The sequence below is a fragment of the Scomber scombrus genome, chromosome 19, assembly GCF_963691925.1.
Source record: "Scomber scombrus chromosome 19, fScoSco1.1, whole genome shotgun sequence".
Lineage (NCBI taxonomy): Eukaryota > Metazoa > Chordata > Actinopteri > Scombriformes > Scombridae > Scomber > Scomber scombrus.
In genome coordinates this window covers 13,118,688-13,133,458 of record NC_084988.1, presented here as the reverse complement: position 1 = coordinate 13,133,458, position 14,771 = coordinate 13,118,688, and the positions used below count along the sequence as shown (strand labels likewise).

The following is a 14,771-nucleotide window of genomic DNA, read 5'->3' as shown; positions in this document are numbered from 1 at the left end:
GTCCTGATTAATGCTGTCACACTGCTGGAACAAGTCAAAATGTCAAGGTACTTATTTGGAGGACTTGCATGAAAATAAATGACATTATTTACTCTTTCTTTTTACACCCTGTAACATTCTTACAATACAATTCTTGTATCAAGGGACCCTCTATTGGAATCACTATTCTTAAGAAATTTAGAAAATATAAAAGATGTCCCTGACATGGTATACAACAGTGGTGGGAAACTTTGGTCCCCCAGGATACATTTTTAATGTTCATAGTTACGTCAAGATTTATATATATCCCTTTTCACAAAGTGACTGGAGATAACAAAACACAAAGGTCCTGTAAATCCCAGTTATTGTAATACAACCTTGTTACATCTATTACTGCCCCCACATAAGAATTTGCAGTATACCATTTGAACAGTGAATGCTGCTGAAATTAAGTCTAATACATCTACAAACAATTACAACTTAATGTGTGAATTACACAACTTTAGCTAATGCAACCATAACAGATTTGGTATTCACAAACACAAATGCTAGAAGTCAAACAGAAATGGTGTATTTATGCCATGTTCCCTTCTCACATACAGTCCTTAACTGTGTTATAATTCACTTTTAAGCTTAAATGGATTAAAGGAAATAAAACATACAGGCCTGCCTCTCTGATGTACTGGTTAATGGCCTACTGTTATGACATTATGATATTTGATTACATATGTTGAAAGAATATATCTAAATATTATATCTATATACTAATGAATCTTCACACATGAACTCCTAGTTAACAGCAAGTCTTGACAAAATCCAGTATCCTGAAAGGAAACCAGTGTAAACCCGCAGGGAGGCCACAATAGGGAAACCAGGGTGTGTTCAAGACCAGCAATGTTTAAAAGAGTGCACAACAATGAGTTACAGAGACAAATGAAGAAGAAACTAAATTGATACAAACAAATTATGGCCCTATTTGATATTTCAATTATTACATAATGGCATCGGTAGATTTTTATCAAGCTTGTTAACTGAACTTTACAAACTTGGTGCCATCTATTAGCTAAAACTATTGCTGAAAACGGCCTAAACAAATATATCATGGATGTGTGATATATTTGTTTTTTCTTTCTTTACTGGCATATAAAACAATTACAATACAAAAATATTCATCTTGCAGATTACATAAGAAAAAAAAGACAAACTCGAGAGAGTTAGGGAGTTACAGTTCATACAAAGTATTATTGTATTACTGTATTCATAGTTTTTACAGCCTTTAGGATGGAGGAAACATAAATTGAATCAATGTACATTTTGACCTCCTTTGTGAAAATCAAGTAGTTTAACTTTTTTACATGTAAATTTGATTTTATGTATATGAAATTTGGCAAATTGAATTATGTAGTCAACATCAGAATCAGGATCAGAATAGTTTTTATTGTCATTGTACATGTACAACTTCTAGTATTCCAGACTATTTGTTTCCAAACTAATAAATGAAATGTTCATCACCATGGCTGTTGATAAAGATTCTTATGTTATTTGAAAAGAGTCTCACAAAAGGTTAACATAAGTGAACAGCAGAGTCAGTCGAACTACAACAAAATGTACAACTGATAACCTTTCTGATGTTTTTTAAAGTATCTTAGTTGAAACAAGTTTAAAAGAAACTTGTTTCAGTTTGAAAGAAACGTCCGTGAACACAACTTTTTCCAGGCCTTTTTTGGCAAAATCTGTGCTACTGGATTAGAAAGAAAATCGAAATTGTCATAATTGTAGATGTAGTGTGGACATTTCTGGAGAAAGTGTGCAGCAGATGTGGAAAGAAGCTTTTAGTTTCTCTCAAATACCTGAAAAATATAGAAATTATAGCAGAGTGGGAAATGGGTGGGAAGGGTTATTTTGTCAGTGGAGATTTTAGTTTAAATCCAGGAGGTGGGGGTATGCACCATTGAAGTTGTTTGCGATCCGCCAGAAAACCGAGAGAAGAAGAACGATTTCCATCTACGTCATTTTGGCGGGAAGTAATAGACTGTAATGCAAACCGCGAGAAGGAGTTTAAATTAACATTTTGTTGTTTTTTAAATTAGCGAAATATTTGACATAGCCATTGATGCGTAAAACTGCTGTTTAATGTAATTAGTGCTAACATGAGTACTTCGTCAGTTTCAAAGGTAACGTGGTTTGTTGAGATGAGGCTACACATATGAAAGATTTCTTCCTTTACCTTCGTGACGTTACTCACTGTCACTGTCGTAACTTATTCATATTTCAGGGCTGTTTTGTTTTCAAGCCAAGCGCCAAGAAGAAAAAGACCTCGCTCGGTTTGGGTGAGTTATGCTCATTTAAGATAATATACAAAAGCAGCGAGCTGTGAGATGATATTTTTGTTGACATTTGTCCACAGAGGATTATTTCAGTCAAGGCTGTGAAGGTGATGAGAGCAGCGAAGCACGATTCAGACTCTGTCATGATCTGTGGGACAAAATCAAAGCAGACACAGAGGTAAGACTTCTTCATCACGACTATATGAACACCGTATAGCCATGTTGAGCAGTGAAGGTACATCAGTGTAGAAAATGATCATTTGTTATCGTCATCTGGTCATTGTTTACACTTGACAAGCATTCATTTCCATATGTGTAATGTTTTAGATTTCATAATGAAACAATTTGTTGGCTGTTTAGCAAGAGCCATTCACAGTGGTTTATTAGAAACATATATAACCAACCAACTGCATTTTTATTACAAAACCCTCTAAATGACTGTTTGATTTGTGATTTAACTTAAAGGACTGATTCACAGTTTTTCCAAGTCTTTCTTAAAACAAAAGTCAGGTCACAAAATGAACATTGAAACAGGTTTTTCTTCCCTTAATCATTCTTCCTGTTCATATTGGCTGTTAGATGATCCCTTCGTAATGCACTTATAATGTTAATGATGGGGGACAAAATACACAGTCCTCCTTCTGTGCAAAAATGTATTTAAAAGTTTATCTGATTATACAAAGCTTCAGCTGTCCAAATGAGTCAAATTCATATGGACATCTAACTGTTGTTTTAAGACAGTGTTGAAAAACTGTGAACCTGTCCGTTAATGTCAAAAAGTATTACTCAGGAAACAACAATGTGACATACCAGTTGAATGCGGCTGAAACATAAGCTGAACAGTTTTTTTTTGTTGACTTTAAGGTTTTACAGGATGAACTCAACAGGAAAATCCTGGACAGCCTGCTGGACTTTACCAGGAAGTGCTCTTCCACACGCCAACACAGTGACTGGGCATCTCAAATGAGGGCCAGCGAGATCCCCACAGCAGCTCTCGTGCTTGGTACGTTGATGACGAGGCAGCAGTAATCAAAATTTCAGGTTTTATTTTAATCTTAATTCTTACAGTGACATACATTTTGTCTGCTTTTCATTTGATATCCTCCATAGGAGTGAATGTCCCGGACCATGACATGACCTTTCAGAGCCTGTCTGACCTGCTGCAGCAGTCTGTCACTCCTCATGTAGTCTCTGTACAGGCCAAAGAGTGTGGAGGTAGGACAGTAAGAGCATTTTTGTCTTGGAATACTGGAATTATGTTGTACCACTGCTTACACCATTTGAACTTTTAAGAGTGTAAACATTATGTCTGCTTTATCATTTCAGCATTGAAGCATTTGATGAAGAGGGTCTTGGAGAAGCTGATGAATACCGTAGTGGCTGTTGATGATGATGAGGAGGAGGAAGCTGAGCAGACGAGCACTCCTCACCACAAGAGCACACATTGCTCCCTGAGCACCCTCTGTGATTGGTACAATTCAAAAACAAAGGTGGGACAATAAAGCTATAGATTTTACATGAGGTGCACAAAAACAATTGAACAGATCAAAGCACTTAAACTTCACATTTCCCTTTTGTGTTTCAGAAAGCCCACACTCCTGGAAAAAAGCGTAGTTCTCCAGCCAAAGATGAGCAACAGCAGCCCCCCGTCGTAATTATTTTCAAAGATTTGGAGGCTTTCAATCCAAGAGTTCTTCAAGATTTCATACTCATCTGCAGGTAACTGGGAACTCTGTGTTCAACAGTTCAGCTGTTGCCGTATTCGACGACCTACTGAGGGAAAACTTGATCCATCATCATGTTAGATTATCTAGTCTAAATAATGTGTGTACAGTAGCTTTTAAGTCTTTAAACCAAGTGATGCATAACCTTTTGTTGGCAGTGCATGTCCAGGTTTATGTGGATGCTGTTCTCTTAAGTGTATGTCCCTTCTTTTTGCAGCCGGTACATTGAACGTGTTCCACTGATGTTCATCTTTGGTATCGCCACATCACCTAGCACCATCCAACACATGCTGCCCCACTCTGTGTCCTCCCTGCTGTGCATAGAGCTCTTTCAGTCTCTGTCCTGCACCCAGCACCTGGCCACAGTCATAGACAAGGTACTTTCACTCTGACACCTACATGAACTTGCAAGATCACATTTATTATGGTATTCTTTTTATTGTAAAGTTGATGATTTTGTCCCCCAGTATGCATATACAATTTAAGAATACAAACAAGTATCACAAGCTTTTTTTAAATCTAATTTATTTATAACCTATTGGATTGTATTTTAAATAAAATCCCATTAATCTAGTTGTATTTTTTATGTTACTTGTGTTTCCAGATGATCCTGACACATCACTTCCCCTTTAAACTCAATGGTAAGGTGATGCAGGTGCTGATCAGCATCTTCCTGTACCACGATTTCTCAGTGAGAAACTTCATCAAGGGTGTTCAGGTACAGAACATTTTCTAAAAGCTTTATATATCACGTGTCTTATCAGTCCACCCTTTGTCCCGTATCCTTGTCTGAATATTCAGGTATGTGTTTTACAACATTTCTGCTATGCCTCTGTGTAGCTGGCCCTGCTGGAGCACTTTCACTCCCAGCCTCTCAGTGTCCTGTGTTGTAAGAAGAAGCAGGCTCTGCTTAACGTGACGCAGCTCAGCCAAAGCGATCTGGAGAAGATCAGGCAGCTGCCGTCATTCAGGAGGTACACACACACACACACACACACACACACACACAATATTTAGTTTTCACCTGTCTGCATATTCTTACTTTACATGAATCACTTGTCAGAAAACCATGTAAATGATGCTTGATTTGGCTGCTAGTAAACACATTGGTAACTTCTAATGGCTTTCTTTTTCTTGTTTTTTAAATGTAAATGTTAACCTGTGTGTTTTTCTCCAGCTATGTAGAGACGCAAGAATCTGAAGAACAAGTTAATCTGTTGAAGAATGATACTCATTTAAAGGTACATTCTTTGTTTTATCTCTACACCTTAGGCACCAGCCACCAGGCCTGGGAGATAAGGTCAAAAAATCAAGTATCATGATATTTTTGACTAAATACCTCAATATTGATATTATGTCAATATCATAGGGATGGCTATTGATGCTTTCACAAAATATTTAGACAATGAGATTTTTGATAAATAACTATGAGTAATGTGGATAAAAGTAAGTAATAGTACAGCTAGAACAGTTTGGTAAAAAAACGGGAAAAGACAACACTTATACCATATCACAATATTACAGTATGCAATATCTAAGATGATATTTGGTCTCATCACAATATCGATATAATATCAATATATTACCCAGCCCTAACAGCCACAAATCGGCACACATATGTGGACATAATCTAAAGTTTGAGGTTTTTTAACAAAACATTTTAACCTCTGTTTGTCTGTTTTAGGAGGTGTGTACAAAGCTGCTAAAGGACCTTCATAAATACCATAAGAACTATTATCCAGTCCTGAGGTGTCTCCACACGCTGACCTCATCATTACCTCGTTACCCTCTGGGAAAACAGGCAAGAACTTGTTGCTTATTGTCTGAACAGTACAAAATGTTTAATTAACACTGATAGTTGCAGCCACACTTTCTTTCATTGCCTTGATATGACACTGCCTGATCTGTATGCTGCAGATCAGGGAGCTCCATTTAATATGTCTGGAGAAGAACGTGTGGGAGAATGAGGATTATCAGTCGGCCATGAAGCTTCTGAAGTAAGTCTGGATAATTAACCTCTATGCCAACAAGCGGGACTCACAATTGGATGATATAATTAGTGAAAAAATGTACTAAATTAGAGAAATTGTTGCCACTTGCATCAGAGCCAACTGTTTAAACATTGAAGTACTCATAATAATCATGTCTCATCTGAGTGTGTGCCTCAGCCAACATTCTTCATACATTTGGCCAGCAGATGGTGACACATTCAGGGATATTTTTGGAATAATTGCACATTCTGGTGGCCAAAACATACATTGATATACAATTTTTAAAAAGCATTTGGTTTTTACCATGCAGGAGTCCTTCTGGACAAATCAGAAATTAGTTCAACAACAGCTCAGTCTGATGTTAGCCATTTGAGGTTCTACTCTACATCTCAGTTATAAACCTCCTATGCAGGATGCTGGCTAAAGATGAGCTCATCACTTCGCTCCAGAGGTGCATAGAGATCCTGCAGCCTGTCAAGTCAAAAAGGATGAGGAACGCTTGTGTCCAGCTGGAGGACCTGCTCACCAAACTGAAGCAGTTGGACAGTAAGTAGTGAAAAGCTGAGCATAAACATTACTTTATTCTTAGTTTATACATAGATTATTACTTTTCCTCCTTTTACATTGACCCTAGGAATAGTGTCCTCTACCATCCGCTATTAAATTTTGCCTTTTGTCTAACAGCTGCCCCCATTGAAACGGTCCCCAGTGTTGAAGAAAGTATCACCTCTCCATTGAAAAACCTTCAAAAGAAAACCAATCTGTTTCAGCTGCAGAAGGTAGCTCTTCAGTAAAAAGATACTTTACTTCACTCATGTGTTGTAATACTTCAACACATAAACTGTCTGATTATTCTCATGATTGTAGACTCTGCTGGAGATGAACGAGTCTCGGAGAGCCAAGAAACTGAGTCCGTTTGAGATTCTACGAAATGAAGCCATCGAGTTCATCGACAGCTTAGTGAAGTGAGACAGATTACCTTCTGCTTGTCATTTAAAGTGTGACACAACAATTTAATACAAAGTCGCAACATAAAAATGTACTTTTCCATCCCACCCAGGAGTCACCTGTCTCCCCCGGAGTGTCAGACTCTGAATGAAGTGTGCTACTACGGTTCCTCTGGCTCTGTGAGACGCCACCTCAACGCTACACCTCGCACCTCCATTCAGGCTGCACTTAGCAGTCCCTACTATTTTCTCCAGGTACGTCCACCTCAACTTATTTGTAAAGTGAATCTTAACTATGCTGTTATCGTGAATGTTTGAAATGTGTTTATCACTTTTCTTTCAGAATGTCAGCCTGAAGTCTGAGGATGGGACCGTGTCCAATGCTGCTCCTGACATTTGCATTGCGTACAAACTCCACCTGGAGTGCGGCAGGCTGATCAATCTCTATGACTGGCTAGAAGTGAGTTTACACTCAATAATTTGAAACTAGGCTGTTTTCTTGTATTTAAATCAGGTCAACAGACAATGATGTTTACATTGCGTTCCTTTTTAACTCGCAGCAATAACACCACCTTTCAACTTTGCCTTACCAACTTTATCGGATGGAAGTTTGTATGTTTAAAGTGTTTATTGATTGTTAGGATCAATGTGAGACGTTATTGATCTGTGGATTCAATATTGGCCAAGAATGGACTGGATACTGACATGAATGACAATTTATTTTCAGGCCTACTCCATCGTGGTTTCTGCAGCTGAGGGTGTCGATCCAGAGTCTGACAGTTATGGGAAAGTGGACGAGGTCAAACAGTATCCTTCCATAACCTTTACATATGAAGCTGGTTCTTCTCTCATTTTAGTGCATGCTTTAGGTTTATTTGATATACCGAAGTGAGTACTGACAACAAGATAATCTGATTGAAAGGATGTTTGGAAGAACAGTAACATAAAGACTGAGGGTGATTACCTTTGAGAGCAGAAACTATATCCCATGTGTTTGCTCTGGCAGCAAGCAAATATTGTGTCTTGATCAGAGTTTAAGAAATGTTATTCCTCAGCTGTTTTCCAGTGCCCGTTTCATCCGGGCTGTGTCAGAGCTCGAATTTCTGGGCTTCATCAAGTCCACTAAGCAGAAGACTGACCACGTGGCTCGACTCACCTGGGGAGGCTGCTGACCAAACGGTCAAAAAGAAAGAAAATAACTTGTATACTCTCATTTCAAAACCTGTCAACTTGGACCTGAATGTCTTGCATTTTTTCACTATAATAAAAGATAATGCATGAGATTTTGTTTTTAGTAATACCTGTGTATATAGTAACTCTACTGAGTAGAGTATTGTACCTGTTGCAGTCTAGTCCAATCATGACAGGGGCTGTTCCAAAAAAATGTGTTGTTGTGTGATAAACTCTTATCACTGAGTTAGCGTGTCACTATACTGAAGGCACAGCTCAGACACAGATGCATAGTATATAGTGAGGGTGTCCATTTGTTTGAGTATGACAGTTTGAGTTCAAGCCATTCATGTTCCATTATTAGGAAAAGCCTCCTGAATAGTCTTGGTGTAATTTGTAACATTTTAAAAAGATAATTTCCCTAAAACATACCAATAACAAATATCTATCATACCTTAAAACAATTCAACTCTTAAAAGATTTTTATTGTTTTTCCAATAAGTACATTGGTTTCAAAGTGATACCAGCAAAAAAAAACAAAAAATCAAAATAAATAAAACACTGGTAGGGAGAGGGGAAAAATAAAATCAAATTAGCCCACTTTATGCTCAATTGAAAAGCAATGAATAGAGGACAAACTGCAAACATATCGTCTCTGTTCAGCTTGTGTCTTCCACTTCCTTTCAGATTGACCAGCAAACCTCATGTAAAAGTCTACGCTGCTGTATCATATTTACATGTAACAAACGGAAACGAGCGACGAAGCCTGGAATGCTGGGAATCATTACAAAAGTGAGATAACTGTAGATACACGTACAGCAGGAGGAACATAGGCCACTGGTAGAGATAGGGTCCATTCATTTACATTAGGAAGCACCTAGTTGCTTACAACAGAGTGGTAACAACTGACAACAGCTTCATATAAACCTTTGCCCAAAGACAGAAATATGGCACAGTAAGAAAAGTTTCATTTGAACTAGCTAAACTGAATCTCTTACAATGATGAGCATTTTTTTCTTCTCGTTCTTGAAATATCACATGATAGCTTGCAGCAAGAGAAGGCCGTCTTGCAAAGATTCGGTGCCACACTCAGGAAACATCTGGAGGAGAAGAAGATAAAATGAATTCAGAAACCAGACTTGTAACTTTAAACTTCAAAGGCGGAGCTCAAAGCGAGATCCAGGACTTTCTCGCATATAAATGCCAGCAAGGAAGGAATGTGGAGAGCATTTAGGATAAAAATGAAAGAACTCACAGCTTGCAGGTTGCTCCCCAAATCGTCGCATTAGCTGATCATGTGTGAACTTCACAAAGGTGTCATATTGTTCTGAAATGTACAGGAAATTAAATTAGCCCTTAAAAATCCTTAAAGACTATTTATGATCATTTCCCAGTGTCCTCTTCAAACTATTGTCTATCTGTTCTCACTCTCAAATCTGGCTTTTTGAAGCAAAAAACCCACAGCAATTTCATTAAACCATTTCTCAGCATGCATATTACTGCTGAAGTAGTTTTTTAAAAAAAAAAGGCAATTCTGACAGAAAAAGCCACACAACTGCTTTAGAGAAGAAACTGTTTCATAGCTTTTGGTTTTGGACTAGTATTCTAGTTTTATGTGAATCTGGGCTTTCATAACTTAGACACTTAATATTTTTCTACAATAAAATATGAATTTGGTACACCAAATAATTCATGACCTCAAATGTTAGAAAATTGAAATCTCCAGAACAAGGTGTGAAATTAACCAGACATTTCTTCACCGTCCAAATGGCTAGTTAATGTTCAAATTATACCAACCACTCAATAGATTACCATTGTTATTTTTGGCTGGTAAGAGAAGCAAATATATAGCCACTTGCACATTTTACCAGCATTTGGCTGGTGCTAATTCTGTGCATTGGTCCAAGAGCTCCCGTGTGTATAGGGCATTGTAGAAGCACTCCTGGTGTCATTAATTTTCTCTATATTAATCATTATTTACACCTCTGGCTTACCTTTGACATGGAAAAACATGCCAAATTTATTACCTGGTGTGACTGGTCCTGGCTGACTTTCTTGATGCATCAAATTTGTTTGTTTAATATGTGACCAACCTGCCAATTTTGAAGTCATGGTCTCTTCGTATTCCTCCCGCACCTTATCTTCCCTTTCTTTCAGCAGGCGTTCACAGATCATTCCAACTTGTCTGAGAGTGAATAATGGCTGTTCTTTCCTAGTCGGAGAAACGCCTCCAGAAGACGTCCCTGTGTAAATCAAGCAGGCATGTTGTCTGAATCATTGTATATGTGGTATGTCTGATAACTGTGCTTATTTTACTTCACCAACCTGGCATGTTGGAAACATTCATAGTAGACGACTGGGATGGGGACTCTGGAGAATAGCAGCACTCTGACTGTTGGTAGCCTCCATCTAGATGCTTCCTCTTTTGAATGCGTTTGTACTCCTGCTTGATGCTGTTGAGGATTTGTTCTGGAGGGGACAAAAGACAGTAAATAGCGTCAATCATTCAAGAAACAACAGCTGTCATTTCGGGAAAAACTTAACAATCTGAAAACCTCGTTTTAGTGTCGCTCAACATGTTGCTAATGCCTCTAAAGTAGCTGACTGGTCACCAAGCAGGCCAAGTAACATTACCTGCACTGAGTCTCGACGACGATTCCCCAAATGGCGAGGGCTCCATTCTGAGGTACTTCCTGGGGGATGAGGATGAGGACGATGGGGCCACGGGGATGCATCTTCGTCTTTTGGGGGAAGTAGGACTCATCAGGGGATCGAAATCCATGGTCCTCTTCAGGGTGGCTCCACACGCCATGACTTCAGTTTGTTAAGGGGGGGGGGTTAAATGCCGAAACAAGACAATAATGAGGCGATAACATCAGTTATTTTACACAAGCGCTAACTGTGGATATTCTTTGATACAGATGGCTCATTCTAGCGTGAACTCCTCCGATAAAACCAGTTTTCTTCGCTAATGAACACACGCTAAGCATATTGCGCAGCTGAGGCTTTAAAAAATTGCTAGCAGAGCTAACGTTAGCTGTGATGGCTAGCCAATAATCAAAAAGAAAACAAAGCTAACGTTAGCTCTGGCTACCACTGATAGGACAATACGTTCTTGTGTACATTTGAACAAAGCTGTCTTACCTTTGGGGGAAGCGTCGGCCTGTCCAACGACGTTTAACAACTTAAGCTGTTGTAAAAGTTGCTTCCCAAAAGTTGAGGTGCCGATTAGCCAGCTGTGGGCCAACTGTGTGCCGTTTGATAGGGGAGCTAGCTAACGCAACTTAGCTGCTTGTTTTTGATATGAAGCAGTCGGCTTCTCCGGCTCGTGACGTCACGTGTGAAATGCGCCGCAGTTCATGCTGGGTAATGTAGTGAAAGACAGTAGACAAAAGACAGCTGATTATTCATATTCATATTCTTAATTTTGCTCCTATGCTTATTCTTATTCTTACTCTTTCTCATTTAAATTATTTGTGTACATATATTGTATTTGACTGTTCTGCACTTTGTAGAATAGATATTATTTTTTAATGACTGTTCATATATATACAGTTAATACACAGATACTTTATTTACATTCAAATTTGAGTATAAATTACATAAACAACAATTCTATCTATATTCGGCTTTTACTCTGTTATGTTTTAGTTTATTTTTTTTGTTCAGTGTTCATGTTTATTGTGTTTTTTTGTTTTGTTTTGTTTTTTTCCTGACATCTGGACCACACTGAATTCCTTGTACTTGCTATTTGGCAAATAAATCTGATTTATTTGTGATCAAGGCATGTGAAATAATAGATAGTCCTTGTTGCCTCCACAGGGGGGCAGTGTTATACAAAAAACCCAAAACACATCAAAACAGTGCGCTTTACTCTAAAACAGAGGTTTACTGACCCATTAAGGGCCCCATGATAATTCAAATGGGTAACAATATGTTTAATAGGATAAGAAAGAAATATACATATATGTAAAAAATGTTGTTCTCACAAAATTCTTTTTATTTTTTGCTGAAGTTTTATCTTATGAAATACTGAATATTTTCACATCCTCAGGTTCAGTACATTAGCCACAACTGCAGACACACTGGATTGCTGACATTTCATAGTTTTATTGAAAAAAAGATCACCAGGTATGTTGAAAAGTTTATGCTAAAAATAGACAATTTAATACTCACTTCCTTGCTTACACACACTGTTATCGAACACCATGGCATAACTGTTACTTCACAGGAATATGGCAGTGTAGCCTCTCACAAAATGTTTTAACTGTTTTATAAGCACATGTAACTACAGATTACTACAGACTAAAGAAGTTTTGCTGTAATCGAAAAGCTATTCAAAATTCAATGTATGAATCACCATTTTGTTTTGCAAAATACACCTTAAAGTATACAATGAATAAATTCAAATTCAATAAAATCTAAATGCCAAACTTCACAATATCATTTTCTTACGAAATCATCAATAGTTGATTTCAAACCACTGATGAGATGCTACTTAAAAGCAGTGTGCTGTCATTCAAAACGGGCATTTTGCATGAAAGTAGACACAGTTTTACTTTGTATTACTGCACAATATTGCTATGATGTAATGTGAAAAAAACAGAGAGAACTGAGAATGACACCATTTTTCCCACATTAAAGCTGAAATCTGTAACTTTTAGCTTATTCAAACTACAGCAAAGATGACAATGTATACTATAATATCTGTTAAGAAATCTGCCAAAATTGGCACCATTAATCAGACATATGCAACCTGACAAACCAGAGTAAATCCATAAAATGCACAGTTTTTACAGTATCATCACACTCCATTGTACAGAGGGGTAAAACACAGTATTAAAGATTTCAGCTGTAAAGTAACAAAACTTGTTTGTCCAGTCTATATCAATCTCATTTTTTTGGCACATTTCACAGTCACAGAGTAGTGTACTAGTAGGGTCAGGGCTATTCTACAAAATATTAACTTCACAGTTGTACTAGAACAGGTCAGCCTATGTTTTAGACTTGGTCTGCAGTAGAAGTCTCAGTCACTCCAGAAACTGTAACCTGGGCTACTTTTACTCTCATCGCTCCACAGCTGGCTCCGTCTTTCCCTGCCCCGCCCGTTGTGCCTCTCACACTCCTGCTGTTCCAGTCACTCTCACCGCTGTTGTCCAGCGTATGCGTTGTTCCCCGGCACACATTGCAGATGTTGAGGAAGGCCCTGCGCAGGTCCTTGCTCCTCATGGCGTAGATCACAGGGTTCACGGTGGAGTTGAGCAGGCAAAGCATGCTGCAAAAGGCGAACACAGTCTTGATGAAGTCGTTCACCTTCCCAAAGAGGTCGTAAACCATGATGGCTAGAAGCGGGCCCCAGCAGATGATGAGGGCCACCAGGATCAGAACCAGAGTCTTGGCCAGACGCAGGTCCATCCGGGCCTGCTCGGGCCTCATTGTCTGAACTTTAGTCCCCTCTGCTGTGTAGACGATCACACTTCTCTGGGAGCTGCGGCTCAGCATGCGGACAGCATGGTGGTGGGATTTCCAGAGAATGAATATGTAAGCGTAGATGATGAACAGGACCAAGATGCTTGTCATCCCGATCCAGAACATCAGGTACTTTTGGTCGATTAGAGGGAAAATGTCCGAGCAGACGGAGTTGAGACGTTTGCAGTTCCAGCCAAGCAGCGGAAGCAATGAGATGACAATGGAAATGGTCCACATCACACTGAAGGCGATGACTGCTTTGGTCTTTGTGACAATGCGTTTGTATGCCATAGGCCTGTGGATGGAGATGTAGCGATCGATTGCAGTGAGGAACAGACTGCCTACAGAGGCAGTGAAGGAGGCGATGACCCCAGCCAGCTTGAAGAGGAAAATATTGGGGCTGTCCTTCCTGTGAAGCACATGGAAGTCCAGGAAGCTGTAGACAAAAATGATGCTGCCTATCAGATCAGCCACAGCCAGGCTGCCTATGAAGTGGTAGGAAGGCCGAGATCGAAGTGTCTGTGAGTGCAGGATCACACACAACACCATGAGGTTCTCCAGCACTGTGAATGTCCCCAGAGTGAGTGCCAAAATGGCAACTGCAAGCTGCTGACCAGGAGTCAGAATCATAAAACACTCCATGTTGTCCACAAGGTCCTCCCCACACTGTGCTGCCCCTCCACTCTCCACAGAGGTCCCATTACCCAGCAGAAAGTCTGATATGTTGGTGGGGAAAACAGGAGCAAGACCACCATAAATTAACTCTTTGTTTTCAGGGATGAGTCCAGGAAAGGAGTTACTGACAGAGGAAGAGTAAGATTTCTCAAAGTGGAACCCGTTCTTGATCAGGCTTGAGTCAGCGGAAAGGTCATCATAGCTGGCATCGTTGGAGCCAAGATACTGCACACCTGTTGTTAGCAAACTCATTGTGGTGCCTGCTATACTGTGCAACCTCATGGCTGGGTAATGGCTGCAGAGACACTCAGAGGAGAGGTGTGTGGTGTAAGAGCATTAAATCCATGCATAAGGACATCTAAAAGAAGAAAAAAAAAAAGCATTTTTCCCCACAAAAGAATGCAATGCTTTTATTAAAAAATGAAGAGAAAAAAAAGCTAAACAAATAAACATCTGAATACATGAAGAAAGTGGCAAAATTATTAATAT

At 39.0% G+C, this 14,771-nt stretch overlaps 3 protein-coding genes across 3 annotated transcripts; 1 reads left to right on the top strand and 2 right to left on the bottom strand.

Moving 5' to 3' along the window:
- The first annotated feature begins 2,012 nt into the window (after positions 1-2,012).
- Positions 2,013-8,140, top strand: orc3 (origin recognition complex, subunit 3). Its single transcript, XM_062439719.1, has 20 exons — positions 2,013-2,153; positions 2,255-2,309; positions 2,387-2,484; positions 3,171-3,309; positions 3,417-3,521; positions 3,633-3,796; positions 3,892-4,025; positions 4,248-4,407; positions 4,635-4,748; positions 4,871-5,004; positions 5,208-5,271; positions 5,715-5,831; positions 5,948-6,027; positions 6,434-6,567; positions 6,706-6,800; positions 6,889-6,986; positions 7,082-7,223; positions 7,312-7,428; positions 7,696-7,775; positions 8,035-8,140. Exons 1-20 carry the CDS (start codon positions 2,130-2,132, stop codon positions 8,138-8,140), a joined length of 2,160 nt encoding a protein of 719 aa, XP_062295703.1. The 5' UTR covers positions 2,013-2,129.
- Positions 8,141-8,675: 535 nt separating this feature from the next.
- LOC134000393 (akirin-2-like) lies at positions 8,676-11,421 on the bottom strand. The gene is made up of 6 exons (XM_062439718.1): positions 11,283-11,421; positions 10,773-10,952; positions 10,464-10,607; positions 10,232-10,381; positions 9,394-9,465; positions 8,676-9,238 (listed from the first exon to the last, which is right to left on the bottom strand). The coding sequence occupies exons 2-6, from the start codon at positions 10,948-10,950 to the stop codon at positions 9,228-9,230; spliced, it is 555 nt and encodes a 184-aa protein (XP_062295702.1). The 5' UTR covers positions 10,951-10,952; positions 11,283-11,421; the 3' UTR covers positions 8,676-9,227.
- Positions 11,422-12,722: 1,301 nt separating this feature from the next.
- LOC134000392 (cannabinoid receptor type 1B-like) lies at positions 12,723-14,564 on the bottom strand. The gene has a single exon (XM_062439717.1). The coding sequence runs from the start codon at positions 14,562-14,564 to the stop codon at positions 13,140-13,142; it is 1,425 nt and encodes a 474-aa protein (XP_062295701.1). The 3' UTR covers positions 12,723-13,139.
- Between the last annotated feature and the right edge of the window lie 207 nt (positions 14,565-14,771).